The sequence below is a fragment of the Rhinoderma darwinii genome, chromosome 3, assembly GCF_050947455.1.
Source record: "Rhinoderma darwinii isolate aRhiDar2 chromosome 3, aRhiDar2.hap1, whole genome shotgun sequence".
In the NCBI taxonomy this organism is placed as follows: domain Eukaryota; kingdom Metazoa; phylum Chordata; class Amphibia; order Anura; family Rhinodermatidae; genus Rhinoderma; species Rhinoderma darwinii.
Genome location: NC_134689.1, coordinates 298,426,827 through 298,440,639, shown reverse-complemented (window position 1 = coordinate 298,440,639; position 13,813 = coordinate 298,426,827). Strand labels below are relative to the sequence as shown.

Here is a 13,813-nt window from a genome sequence, read left to right as displayed (position 1 = left end):
CTTACACTGCTGAAACCATATCTTACACTGCTGAAACCATATCTTACACTGCTAAAACCATATCTTACACTGCTGAAACCATATCTTACACTGCTGAAACCATATCTTACACTGCTGAAACCATATCTTACACTGCTGAAACCATATCTTACACTGCTAAAACTATATCTTACACTGCTGAAACCATATCTTACACTGCTGAAACCATATCTTACACTGCTGAAACCATATCTTACACTGCTGAAACCATATCTTACACTGCTGAAACCATATCTTACACTGCTGAAACCATATCTTACACTGCTGAAACCATATCTTACACTGCTGAAACCATATCTTACACTGCTGAAACCATATCTTACACTGCTGAAACCATATCTTACACTGCTGAAACCATATCTTACACTGCTGAAACCATATCTTACACTGCTAAAACCATATCTTACACTGCTGAAACCATATCTTACACTGCTGAAACCATATCTTACACTGCTGAAACTATATCTTACACTGCTGAAACCATATCTTACACTGCTGAAACTATATCTTACACTGCTAAAACCATATCTTACACTGCTGAATGAATACTTGTGCATTTGTACGGACTAAATGGAGGAGTTGTCAAGTACGAGGTGTGTTGTAATACAGTCATGTTTGCTATAGGGGCAGGGTAATTGCAGTCCATATGGTATACGGCTGTTTACTTTCAGATCTGCTCATTCATCCCTTCAACTGATGATTCATTTATTAGTGGGAAATCAAGACATATGTTTAAGTGCCACTATTAGTACGGCCTTCACCTTCTATGGATTTACTGTCATTCAGCTAAACTAAAAATTCATACAGTTAGCTTCAGTGGATTAGGTAGAGGCTGTGACGAATATAGACATACATAGGATTTAACTGCTGATATGAAGGACTTCCAAGAACCCTGTTCTAGGAGCTTAGATTGAGGCTTTTTAGTAAGTGATGGATGCATGTAATGAAGGCTGAGTGACGCATGCCTCCCACATCTCATGTTATTAAAATGTAATCTATATAACCTCTAACCCATATATCAAGGACCCACTGGACATGAAAAACCAAACACAGTCACTGAGTTATTTTATTTTTAGTGATGGTCTTTTAGTGATGAGGCAAACTTGGGACCTGCTGGTCACGTAGAAGAAAGTGTCCTACCTGTAGGATTGGCTGAGTAGATCTAATACTATACTCTCAGGAGGTAGCTAGGTATAGGCGACCTATATCTGTATTTCAGGATAATCTTACCATGCAACGCTAATTATTTGCAATACTGGATGAGCCCTGTAGCTTGTTAGTGCCGGCTTCCATAATGATTCGGCTTGCATTCACAGTCACAGCTCACAGCTTTGCACATTACTGTTCCCTTTATTGTACTGTCCAATTCCTTAAAGCACCACTGTTATGAGTGCCAAGGCTGTTTTGTTACCTTTGTCAGTGGCATTTCACCAATCAGTATTGCTGCAAGAACACTCAGGGGTCTTATGATCCGAGCAATATATCAAAATATTTTACAGATTTTTATATTTGGCGGTTCCTGTTTAGTTCAGCTTCCTTTTTTGTATTCAGATGAATGATTTTTGTTAATATAATAAATATTTATCAGCAGAGCATCCCCAGCCTTCACATAGCCCAGGGTATAAGTTAGGGTTAAGAGTATCTCTGTCTGTGACATCCTCAGGGAGGCGTTTCACCTAAGTCACATTGGGGGTTTAGCTGAGCGCACCTGCTTTCTGAGAATTAGCTAACAAGCCTCTTGCTAGCTCAGTCTTCTCCCACCTTCACTTTCACTCTAATTATTCTTTTCAGGGCCCAATTAGCGTGTTTGTCTTTATCGATATTCTTTTCCTGAATGAATAACCTAGCAACCTGATTTGTATGAATCGAATAGCTGTGAAAGAAGCCTTTACTGTCTTTGAAGTTAAAGCATACCTGAAAATACATCTTAGAGAAGGGTGATTGGTGCCGTTACCTTTTCTTCAATATTAGAGCAGATGTTTATTCCGAAAATTAATCAGAAGTTATTTATTCACTGTATGCAGTGAAGGCTTTACAACATCAAGTCAGAAACCGGAAGGCTGAGGGTTCTAACATACAAGGATGGATAGATAGATAGATAGATAGATAGATAGATAGATAGATAGATAGATAGATAGATAGATAGATAGATAGATAGATAGATAGATAGATAGATAGATAGATAGATAGATAGATAGATAGATAGATAGATAGATAGATAAAAACTAGATTGGAAGTTCTAAACATAGATAGAGAGAGAGAGAGATAGATTACATAGATTTAGCTGTGAGATAGCTTGATAGTCAGATAAATATAGAAAGGTTGTCTTTTGAAGAAAATCCCTTTTTATATAGAAGCCAGCCGGGTGATCAGCTGATCGATACGGGTCCGGCCTCAGCTGTTATTGCTGGTACTGGCTGTGTCTATAAATGGAGACCATGACACTAATGTGAGCAAAGGCCAAAATGATAGATAGATATTTATTTATAAAGGTAGGTTGACTGACATGTAGAGCACTGTGTGTGTCACTAAAGGGCCTTTTACACCTGCCGATAATCGGCCGTTGATCGGCGCTCGTTTGCTCCTGTCAAAAGGAGCTATGGATGGGGATGAGCAGTCGTTACTTCGATCCCTCGTCCCCATACGTTATTATCATGTCGGCAGCGCGTCTCTATGTTTACACAGGGAGATTTGAGGCCGGCAACGATAATATTTCACTTTTTTAAAACAATACGACCAGCAGATGATCGAGCGTTTGCTCGATCATCTACTGATCGCTGCCGTGTTTACACAGGGCAATTATCGGCAACGAGCGTTCTTGTCTGCCCTATAATCACCCAGCGTAAAAGGGCCTTAAATGCCTGGCCTAGACCCGGATTACATAGTTTAGTTATGAATCCTGCTGGTGACAGAGTACTTGAAGAGAGCGTGCAATATATATGCAGAAAATATGGGTATTACTGAGATGCAGTACAAACACTGGGAGCAGCAGAAGTGAGAGGAACATGACCACAAGGAACGGGTTTGGCTGGTCTGAATAGTTCTCATAAAGAAAAGATAGAAAAAAAAAACCAGACAAGATGCAGGAGGGAAAGCAACTGCCTAATTGAGTTGGAACATGTACTAGCTGGTGAAAGTAAGAAAAGTGAGAGTATTTTCTAAAGGTCAGAATAACATATGAAATTAAGCAAGGTAGTATAGTTTTTTTTATACACTGTGGAATAGGTGGTACAATGTTTTCAGTCAACGGAACAAAAGCATTTACACAAAAATCGAAAGAAACACCAGTAAATATACATCACTGAGCTGAACTCTTCTGTATACATATGTAGCTTTCCCCAAAACAAATGAATCAATAATATAATTTGTAACACCTTCATAGAAGAGGAAAACCCAAGGTCATATATTTACAGGTGATTTTTATGTTAAAATATTCGCTTTATATATTTTTACAGTCCCATTGTCTTCAACTATGTATGATGGACAATTATGAAGTGAAAAATAAACTTCATCCCAAAATCCAAGAAACTTTATAGAGATATAGTAATTCTCATAGACATATATGGTCACACTTTTTTCAAGGAGATGTATTGCTCTGTATATAATAATCAATGTTCTAAAGTGTAGGGTGTATATAGAGCATATTACTAAACATATGCTATTTTTCCAGGTAAATGTGTCAAGATTTCTAGTAAGAACAATATGGAGTCTGGAATAGAGAGCTCCTCACCCAATCATCGTCCTCCAGTATTCCTAACGCCAGCAGCCAAGAAATGCAATAGAGTTAGTGGAGAGCGAAGGCCACTTCAAGAATGGCTTATTCATCTTTTAGCCTTAAAGCCATACCGGAAACATGATCTCATACAGCGCTTGGAGAAATCCAACATGTTTCCCAGGGATCACACAGAGCTACTGTGTGCACTGGATGAGGTATGAGTATGCATATCTTACCTTACCTAGCAACTTACAGTCATCAAACATTATATATATATATATATATATATATATATATATATATATATATATATATATATATATATATAAATTTAATTAATCTGATGTATTAATTAAGATTTGTTAAAAGCACATCTCTGAATGGGTCACAGAGGACCATTTTGGCGTCATTTTTTTATGCCTTTTTTTTCAGCCAAAACCCAGATTGGGTCGACACAGAAAAGGATTAAAATAATTTATTTCCTGTGTAGGGGTCCTAAACAGGTAGAACTTATACTTTTCCTAAAAAGGAAAAACTTATACATCTCCTTTTGGTTTCAACTAAAAAAAATCATACACAAATTGCACCTTGTGAGCAAGACCTACATACCTTGCATATTCAGTCATTTTGTTTTTGCTTGACTGAATAAATTTTTTTATATTTTGTGGGTTGTAGTGAAAATTTTCTTTATGCGATAGTACCTAACCTTTCAGATGACTTTTCAGTATAAGCCTTCATGTGTGTGTACATGAGAAATAACACTATTTCTGGCCATAATTTGACTTGTATTCTGCATTATTTGGCAGTTTCCCCCCTCTGCAGGCTCTATCTCTAATTCTTCGTTTTCTCTGAGCTAGTAGGTGGAGCGTAACTGCTATCATGTCTTCTATACATGCACTCCTACTGCACTCCTATTTCTATCACACACACATATATATATATATATATATATATATATATATATATATATATATAAACAGCTGCAATATGGAGGAGATTATACAACAGTAATGAGTAGTGTAGCTATAAATCCAGCACTGAGATATAGCACTTACTAGAAGCTGCAGCAGAGTCTTTGTTTGTCTCTGTGCTTCTCTCTCACTCTGCTCTTGCTCTCCTCTCCCTCCACTCTCCATAGACCTCTATGGGAAGCTGTAACCTGATCCCTCAGTAAGCTGATAGTCCGTCTTATCTTGAGCAGATGGAAAAAGCAGTAAATTCACATTGAGTGAACAGTTTAGGAGGGGGGGGGGCCTAATAAGTGGAGAAAGATGCATTTTTCTCTAATAAGTTATATTACAAAGTTTCTTATATTCACTTGCACTATTGATTTATGCAAAGTTTGTTAAAAAGTTAGTGACCATTTAAAGCAACTACAGACTTGTAACCTAGGATTTACATAAATAAATAAAATGAAACTTTAAAATACAAATAAATATTAGAATATAAAATCTATCAAAGTTACATGAATACAGAATAATGCATCATCCACATAACCAAAGAGATGGCAGATTTGTTGTTATTCTTGATAATGGGATGTTCCTAAACAATTTCCGTAAGTTACCTATAAGGAGCAGTAAAGGTAGATCCATTATAGTAAAGTCCTTCTAACAACAGAAAGTTAGAGTCATTAAAGAATATATAAATGTATTCTGATTTACTCTGCATAACCAGGCAGATTTATTCTAGAATGCTAAATCTGCCTGGTTATTGGTTTATACTTTACTTGCCAATATATCACAGCATTGCTTGGCAGATTAGCCATTCCTAATAGGTAGTAACGTCTATAGGCGCTGTAATGTCTGCTGTTTCCTGTTGTCACTTTTATAAAACACAGGAGTGGAAATAATGCATTCCCTCATAGGAGCAAGTACACATAGTGAACGGGATAAGCCCCCAAAGCATTGTTTCCTTTGCTACTGAATTGTGGCAGCACCAGCTAAAAGCTACAGTCTTGTGAATGTGCAATGAAATAAATTAATAAATAAATATCCAATGACATTGAGGACTTTTCCTTTAATACTGTATCAGTAGTGGACATACACAACTGTCAGATGATCACACTCAGTGACATAATGGTTATTTTTGCTTTAAGATCAAATACCACAAGGTCTCATACATGGTCCCTGGGCTTTTATGAGGTCCACTGATGCTCCATAGCTAATCAGAAGCTACAAAAAGCAAGTTGCATATGAATTAATATTTATAGGCCTGTTAACTTAGCTAAACTATAACATTAGTATGAACACATAACTTAAATGGGAATGTTGCCAGTTATGAGCTTGGGAGATCTTGCCAATATGCAAATCTCATATTGGACAAGTACACCCTCGAATTTAAGGATTAACTTGTTTATGTCTCCTAATTTGAATAAGAAAAAGATAGCTGCGCAAATAATTTTATTTTCTGAAAAGATTTAGCTTAAGTGGCTTATTCTAAGCCCATTGACCTTCCATTCATCTTATACCTTGATACGAAGAACAGTTTGAATGGGGACTAAGATATAAAGTTTCAGACTTTTTTAACCTGATATTTAGATAAAAGGGTTGTATGTATTATGATCTGTTTTATCAGAGTCTGCCATTTGAACTTGACGGTTTAACATATGCTCCTTTTACATACACGCTCTCTATAAATATATGTTATCCAAGATCTTCTATGCAAGAGGTTTTATGTTTCATATCAGTGAATTTTTCTAAATCCCAGGTAGGATGCCTAAATCCAAAGATTGGCAAGTACTGCCTAAGAGAGGAGCTCTACAGCCAAGTACAGAAAGACTGGTTGGGATACACCCCAGAAGAGAGGCAGCACATGACATGTATTCTTGCAAGGTTTGAGGAGCTGTCTTATTATTTAAAACATTTACTTCTTGTTCGACTGATGTGACTCTATGGGGCTTGTTTTTGGAAACTAGTGCCCTCGAAATGTTGAGAAGTTGCCTTTATCAGCCTATCAAATTGCTGCTTTAAATTACGACAGACACTGGAAGAATGGCATGTGGAATCTGATTGGTTATTTCAGACAACACCTAAATATAAGTCTTTAAGTTAGCCTCTATACATAAGACCCATCTGTCAACTGATTTACGTTAAAAAAAAAAAGTTGAAAATATTGCTAGTTGCTAAATAGGGTTCCTGAAATATATGGCTCTCCGATGCTGTGACAACCTCTCCTTCCTTTTCATTTATGGTCAACATTCTGCTTGCACCACTTTGGCTTTGGCTGTGTCTGTGGTTTCCTTGCAGTCTGTATGATTAGGAAGGGATAGTTGTCACAGAAAGGTTTTACACACATGACTAATTAAATTATCAATTTGGAATTATATTATTAGTGATTATGCTAGTGACACGATGGCAGCTTGTAGCTTTCCAGCTGTCATGGAATTCGAGGCTCCATCAATCACAGGAAGGTTGATGTGAAAGCAAAAGGTTGCTCAACCTTTCCTTACATCCTGCTTCTTATTATGTGCACGCAAATGTCTAAATTGCATTTGTCTTTGCTACAATTATTTAATCAGATCCACCCAAGTCTTATAGGCTTCCTTCGCCTTACAGCTGTTCTTATCTTATTTTACAATGTTGTAGGAAACATCCAAGCATTTCTTCATCACAGAATTACCAGACAACTGCTGAAAGAGACCGAACACATCACAGCCTGTCCTTTAGCCATCCCAGTGCCCGGCATAGACCTCCGGATGCTGTAAGTTATGGTTCCCTATGACTGTCTATAGATCCTAACTTTAAGCTGATTAAAGTCCAGATCAATCATATCTATGTAATTGTTTTATTTCATGTGTCCTTGAAGCTCCACCTATCACAATCATTGCCTGGTTGCCCCAAAGACACACATGTGCATTGCTATTTCTATTTCTTCCCCTTTTCGTCTGTCCATTCATGTAGAATGGACATACAGTACATAACAGGCTGCACAGGGTAGCAAATAGCAATGGACAGTACTTTCTGTATATTTATGGAGACTTTACATCGGACAGGTTACTGATATGGACATCTTTTAGATGCCTGTACAGAGAAGAAGCAATCGCCTTAAATTTACTCACTAAGCACCCTCCGTAACTGCTGATAATAAGCGACTCAATCTTCATAATTCCAATAAAGCCATGAAGGAGGCAATCTATGATGAGCATCTCGCTCTTGGCACATTAGGTGCTGAGGATCATGGGGCCCACGCACTGTTCTTAAACAGGGCCATCTGCTGTCTGTATGCCCTTACATTTCTGCTTATACCTAGGTGTTATGCATCACTGAGAAACCCCTTTAAAGAGGCTCTGTCACCAGATTTTGCAACCCCTATCTGCTATTGCAGCAGATCGGCGCTGCAATGTAGATTACAGTAACGTTTTTATTTTTAAAAAACGAGCATTTTTGGCCAAGTTATGACCATTTTTGTAGTTATGCAAATGAGGCTTGCAAAAATCCAAGTGGGTGTGTTTAAAAGTAAAAGTCCAAGTGGGCGTGTATTATGTGCGTACATCGGGGCGTTTTTAATACTTTTACTAGCTGGGCGCTGTGAAGAGAAGTAACATCCTCTTCTCTTCAGAACGCCCAGCTTCTGACAGTGCAGATCTGTGACGTCACTCACAGGTCCTGCATCGTGACGGCCACATCGGCACCAGAGGCTACAGTTGATTCTGCAGCAGCATCAGCGTTTGCAGGTAAGTAGCTACATCGATTTACCTGCAAACGCTGATGCTGCTGCAGAATCAACTGTAGCCTCTGGTGCCGATGTGGCCGTCACGATGCAGGACCTGTGAGTGACGTCACAGGTCTGCACTGTCAGATGCTGGGCGTTCTGAAGAGAAGAGGATGTTACTTCTCTTCAGAGCGCCCAGCTAGTAAAAGTATTAAAAACGCCCCGATGTACGCACATAATACACGCCCACTTGGACTTTTACTTTTAAACACACCCACTTGGACTTTTGCAAGCCTCATTTGCATAACTACAAAAATGGTCATAACTTGGCCAAAAATGCTCGTTTTTTAAAAATAAAAACGTTACTGTAATCTACATTGCAGCGCCTATCTGCTGCAATAGCAGATAGGGGTTGCAAAATCTGGTGACAGAGCCTCTTTAAGCTTGTTTCCTTTATCATTTTGCCAAGAGTGAGATTATTCTCCTGTATATAATAAATGCCTGCATGTGACAGGTAATGTGAAAATCCTTGCCCTGGGTTATTACTCAATACTTGTAGGTTTACCCTAATAGACATTTATGGCATATTGTTTGAATATACAATAATTTTTTGATTGGTGGGGTTCGAATGGCTGAGACCCCTACTGATCCTGAGAAACAGCCAAGTAAGTGTGCTCAGTTGTTTTATGTAGCTTATATTCACTTTAATAAAGAGTTACTGCTTAGGTGGGCCCACTTCTCAACTAAGACCAGAAAACCAGAGATGCAGAAATGATTGGTATCGGTTGGAGTCCAAGGAGTTTGAGCTCCACTAATCAGACCATTTTGACTTTTTCAATAGATGTGCCGTAAAGGTCTATCATAGGGTAGCTCTTTCTCAAAGTAGAACAGTAAAGCTATGAGCATTTGACTCATTCTTCTGTATGTTTCACCTGTTGGTTTATGTGTTGGCTTTCAGAAACGTCAGGCAGAAGCAGAAGATATCACACAGAATAAGAACTATAAAAGAATAAAATCTTCACAACTGGACGGTCATGTACTTGAACGGCATTCTACTTCTCTATCCACTTCAGACTCCTCAAAATCGTGGCACCATCCATGTTCTGAAACTGGCAAAAGTGTAGGACCAGTACCTGAAAGCCACAGTGTAGTTTCTCAACCAAGTCACAAAAAACAGAAAACACATCGAACATTGAAAAAAAATAATCACAGAGAAATACACAAAAGGACAAAGCCTTGTGATGAATCAGAGAATGCCAAAGTTAGATTTAGACAGGAGACAAGTCCTGTATCTCACCTGGACAATAGATCTGACTGGCACAAACATGAGAAGAAAGATTGTGAATCCAGTGACGAAGAAGAGGAGGAAGACGACTGGGAAGAAGAAGCTCTCATGTTGGAAAGATGTCTCACTTCTCCTGAAGGTAAGTGTTGGCCTTGAATTGTCATCAGACTGGGACAAAAAAATTAATTGTGGCATTAGTCTGTGACCACAAATGTCATGATAACATCATGCTGAGATTTGAAATATCAATGTGTCATTATTCTGAAATGCCAAATGTCTTTGCGTAACATTATTCTGAGAACCATAATACCAGGGTGCCATTATTCATAGACCCCAAAATTACGGCATGCCATTATTCTGAGAGCTGAAACACCAGCGTACCATTATTCATAAACCCCAAAATGACAGAGTGCCATTACCCTGAAATACGAAATAGGAGTGTGTGCCATTATTCTAACAACCTAAATGCCAGCGTGCCATTATTAAAAAATACGAAATGCCAGAGTGCCATTATTATAACAACCTAAATGCCAGCGTGCCATTATTCTAAAAAAAATGAAATGCCAGCGTGCCAATATTCTAACAACCTAAATGCCAGCGTGCCATTATTCTAAAAAAAAAATAAATACCAGCGTGCCAATATTCTAACATTCTATTCTTAAATATAATATATTGTTTATCTAACAACTAGTTAAGACTTGATCACATAAATGATCAGAGGTAGGGTAATTCCTTAATATATCATTATATTATTACTGTATATCACTACCCTACCTCCATGCTGATATAATAAACTTCTAACGGTGACAAGAAAACCAGGGGCAATAGTTGGAGGAACTATAGTATTATATTGCGATATAGTGTTATACAATTACTATAATACTATTATAGTCAAATAAACAATGAATTGCAAATTTAATGTGGTTTGATGAAATAACATAAAACAAGGATACATGTTGGTAAAGATACTACTCTGTAAAATTATCCAATAACAATGCAAAATGTATTTATTGTATCCATCATCCATTTTATGCCCTCTGTTGATCCCTGTGTATCACACAAATACTGTGAATAATAAAAGCATGTATAAAGATAGGGAAGTTAACTATGTAAATATAGGATTTTTCCTGTATGGCACGGTTCGTCAAATCTATGTCTGCTTACAGGTGAGTCATTCGGATGGATTGAGTTACGTCTGACTCATCTCTGGTTAGGCATGAATATGAAACATAAGGACAAAACAAGGAATATTTCTAAAAAGTCTTGAAGCTAAATGACAAAATTCTATACATTGTTAGATGGTCACTACAAAAATAACCACATTAACATGGTATTGTGTTCCCGTGTTTGACACTTAAACCATTTACAGTCTAAAAACGTTTACATGTTCACAAGATCACACTATATATATCCTGTATGAGCTGTGGACACTATAACCAGCAGGAAGACGTGTCTGCACTAAACCCTATCTGAAAGCTGGTTTACACAGGCAGAGTTCTGCCCATACCGAGCACCAATTGGCGTTATAACAATTCGATCATTAACAGGCCCTTTTTTACTGGTCGATGCTATACTGTATGGGGATGTACAATTGTTAATATATTCGTTTGGTCCCCATCAGTTTGCATCATTGTCGGCAGCATATCTCCTATGTAGGGGAGATGTGCTGTCGACAATGATAATTTTATAGCAGCACAAACAATGTGATCAGCCAACAAATGAGCAAACGCTCGTTCTTTGACTGATCGCTGCCCTGTTTACACGTGCCAATATTTAGTAAGATCGCTCGTTCGGCCGATTATTGACCCATGTAAATGGGCCTTTAGGCAAGTGAGACCAGTGCAGTCACACAGGGTGCATCTTATGTCACTCCTAAAGGGGGCGCCACTGGCCCTGTTAAGTCTGGGCACACCGAGTCTGCACCCCAGATCTTCCTTCCCTAGTTTATTGATTGGACAGCCTTACTGTAATGGCAGGAAGGAGGTGAAGGGAAAGTGAGCCCTAATCTACCCACCGCCCTGTCCCTGCCTACTTGCAACGACCCGCCCTAGGCGACGAGGTACAACTGGGCGGCGGTCCCTACGCTGGCTAAGTGCACTGGAAGACAAACAGGGAACACGCAAGGGAAGGGGCAGTAGCCACGGAACGCCACGAGGAAACGGGGCGGCGAACGAACAGTCAGGACCAGGACGAAGTGAGTACACCCGAGCGGGCACGGAGACAGGAGCAAGCCAGGGCAAGCAAAGCAGGTCAAGCAGAACTGCAGCAAGGCAGAAGCACGGCAGAAGCAGGCTGGAGCAAGCAGCAGTGGGGCCAGGAATCCAAAAGAATTACAAGCACTGAGGGAGAGCACAGGGCAGGTAATAAAGGGCAGGGGGCGGAGCTAACTCCGAGAGACCAGGCCGCGATAGGCTCTCCCACTCCTGAGCCTGCCAGCCTGGTTGGTGGGAGATGGTGTCAGTCGAACAGGTCTGGCCTCAGGTGTGGATTGATTAATCCCAGGAGTATAGCTAGATGAAGTACCTGGCAGATCCCTAACACTTACTGTCTGAGAGTGTTATTTGGGCACCTAATGACAATGTTGTTTAAACACTGTATGATTGGATTATTTGGGCACTATAAGGTAAATCATAAGTGGGGGAATCAATAGAAAGTACTGCACAAGGCACCAATCAACCTAAGGCTTGTCCTGTTCACAGAGATCCCCTAAAGGGGTTTTTAAGATTTGGAAAATCCCTACTTGTTATAAGGGTCTCTTGATCATAAACTAATCACAAAGTGTTCCCCGATATCAGCTGTTATCTGTGGGGAAACCTGGCAGTATAAGTGTTCAATTTCCCTGCAGCGACACCACAGGGAAAATTAAGTATTACACAGTGCTCATTCATATCAATGGGTTGTCTGCGTAATGCAGGACAAGACAGGTCCTCCAGAGCAAAAGACGCTCTTTGTAGCCACTCTCCACTCTGGCCAAGAGATGATGATCCTGTACAGAGGACACCCCTTCCCTCTATAAACGCAGAATTCCCTAATAGGGTTTATGGAAATGGGTTTTCTAAACTGGACAACACCTTTAACCACTTCCCGACATTTGACGTATCCATACGCCAAAGTCGGGTAGGGGAAGTATGGAGCGGGCTCACGGAGTGCACCCGCTCCATACGATGCGGGTGTTGGCTGTTTGTTACAGCTGACACTTCAGAGTAACGAGCGGCATCGCGCTTGACCGCGATCCCGCTCGTTTAACTCGATAAATGCTGCGGTCAATAACGACCAAAGCATTTAAATCGTTAGAAAGAGGGGGGCGACCCCCTCTAACAGCTCATCGCGCCCCCCCCCCCCGCAATGCAATCGCGGAGGGCGATGGTTACTATGGCTGCCTGGGTGCCTAATGAAGGGTGTAATAGTTGCCTGTCAGAATCACGATATACTGCAATACATTAGATCTAACGATCGCTGGTTGAAGTCCCCTAGGGGGACTAATGAAAAAAGTAAAAATTAGTTAAATAAAGATAAAATATTAAAAGTTCAAAAAAACAACCCTTTTCCCATTTTCCCCCTAGAGCATAGTAAAAAAATAAACATAATTGGTATCTCCGCATCCGTAAAAGTCTGAACTATTATAATATATCGGTATTTAACCCGCACGGTAAACGCCGTAAAAAAAAAAAAATGTAAACGGCAGAATGTCTATTTTATGGTCACCTCATCTCCCACATAAAATGAAATAAAAAGTGATCAAAATGGTATTATTAAAAACTACAGCTTATCCCGCAAAAAATAAGCCCTCATATCACTTAATTGACGGAAAATTAAAACAGTTATGGCTCTCGGAATTTGGCGACACAAAATAAATTTTCTTTTTTACACTTAGGTTTTTACTTGTAAAAGTAGTAAAATATAGAAAAACCTATATATATATTTGGCATCGGCGTAATCGTATTGACCCACAGAACTACATGTTGTTTTAATTCCACAGTGAATTCCGTAAAAACGGCGCGCAAAAAACCATGGAGGAATCGCTGTTTTTTTCATTTTCTACCCCACAAATATTTTTTTCCCCGTTTCCTAGTACATTATATGGCAAAATAAATGGTACTACGAAAAACTACAACTCGTCACGC

The 13,813-nt window shown here is 39.3% G+C and overlaps 1 protein-coding gene across 1 annotated transcript in view; it reads left to right on the top strand.

Annotated features, from left to right (window-relative positions):
* ELL3 (elongation factor for RNA polymerase II 3) overlaps window positions 1–13,813 on the top strand; it is a 100,236-nt gene that overhangs the window by 64,577 nt on the left and 21,846 nt on the right. The window contains exons 5-8 of the mRNA XM_075855255.1: window positions 3,710–3,969; window positions 6,461–6,585; window positions 7,339–7,453; window positions 9,363–9,828. Of these exons, the coding sequence (XP_075711370.1) occupies window positions 3,710–3,969; window positions 6,461–6,585; window positions 7,339–7,453; window positions 9,363–9,828 (966 nt within the window). The remainder of the gene's footprint in view (window positions 1–3,709; window positions 3,970–6,460; window positions 6,586–7,338; window positions 7,454–9,362; window positions 9,829–13,813) is intronic.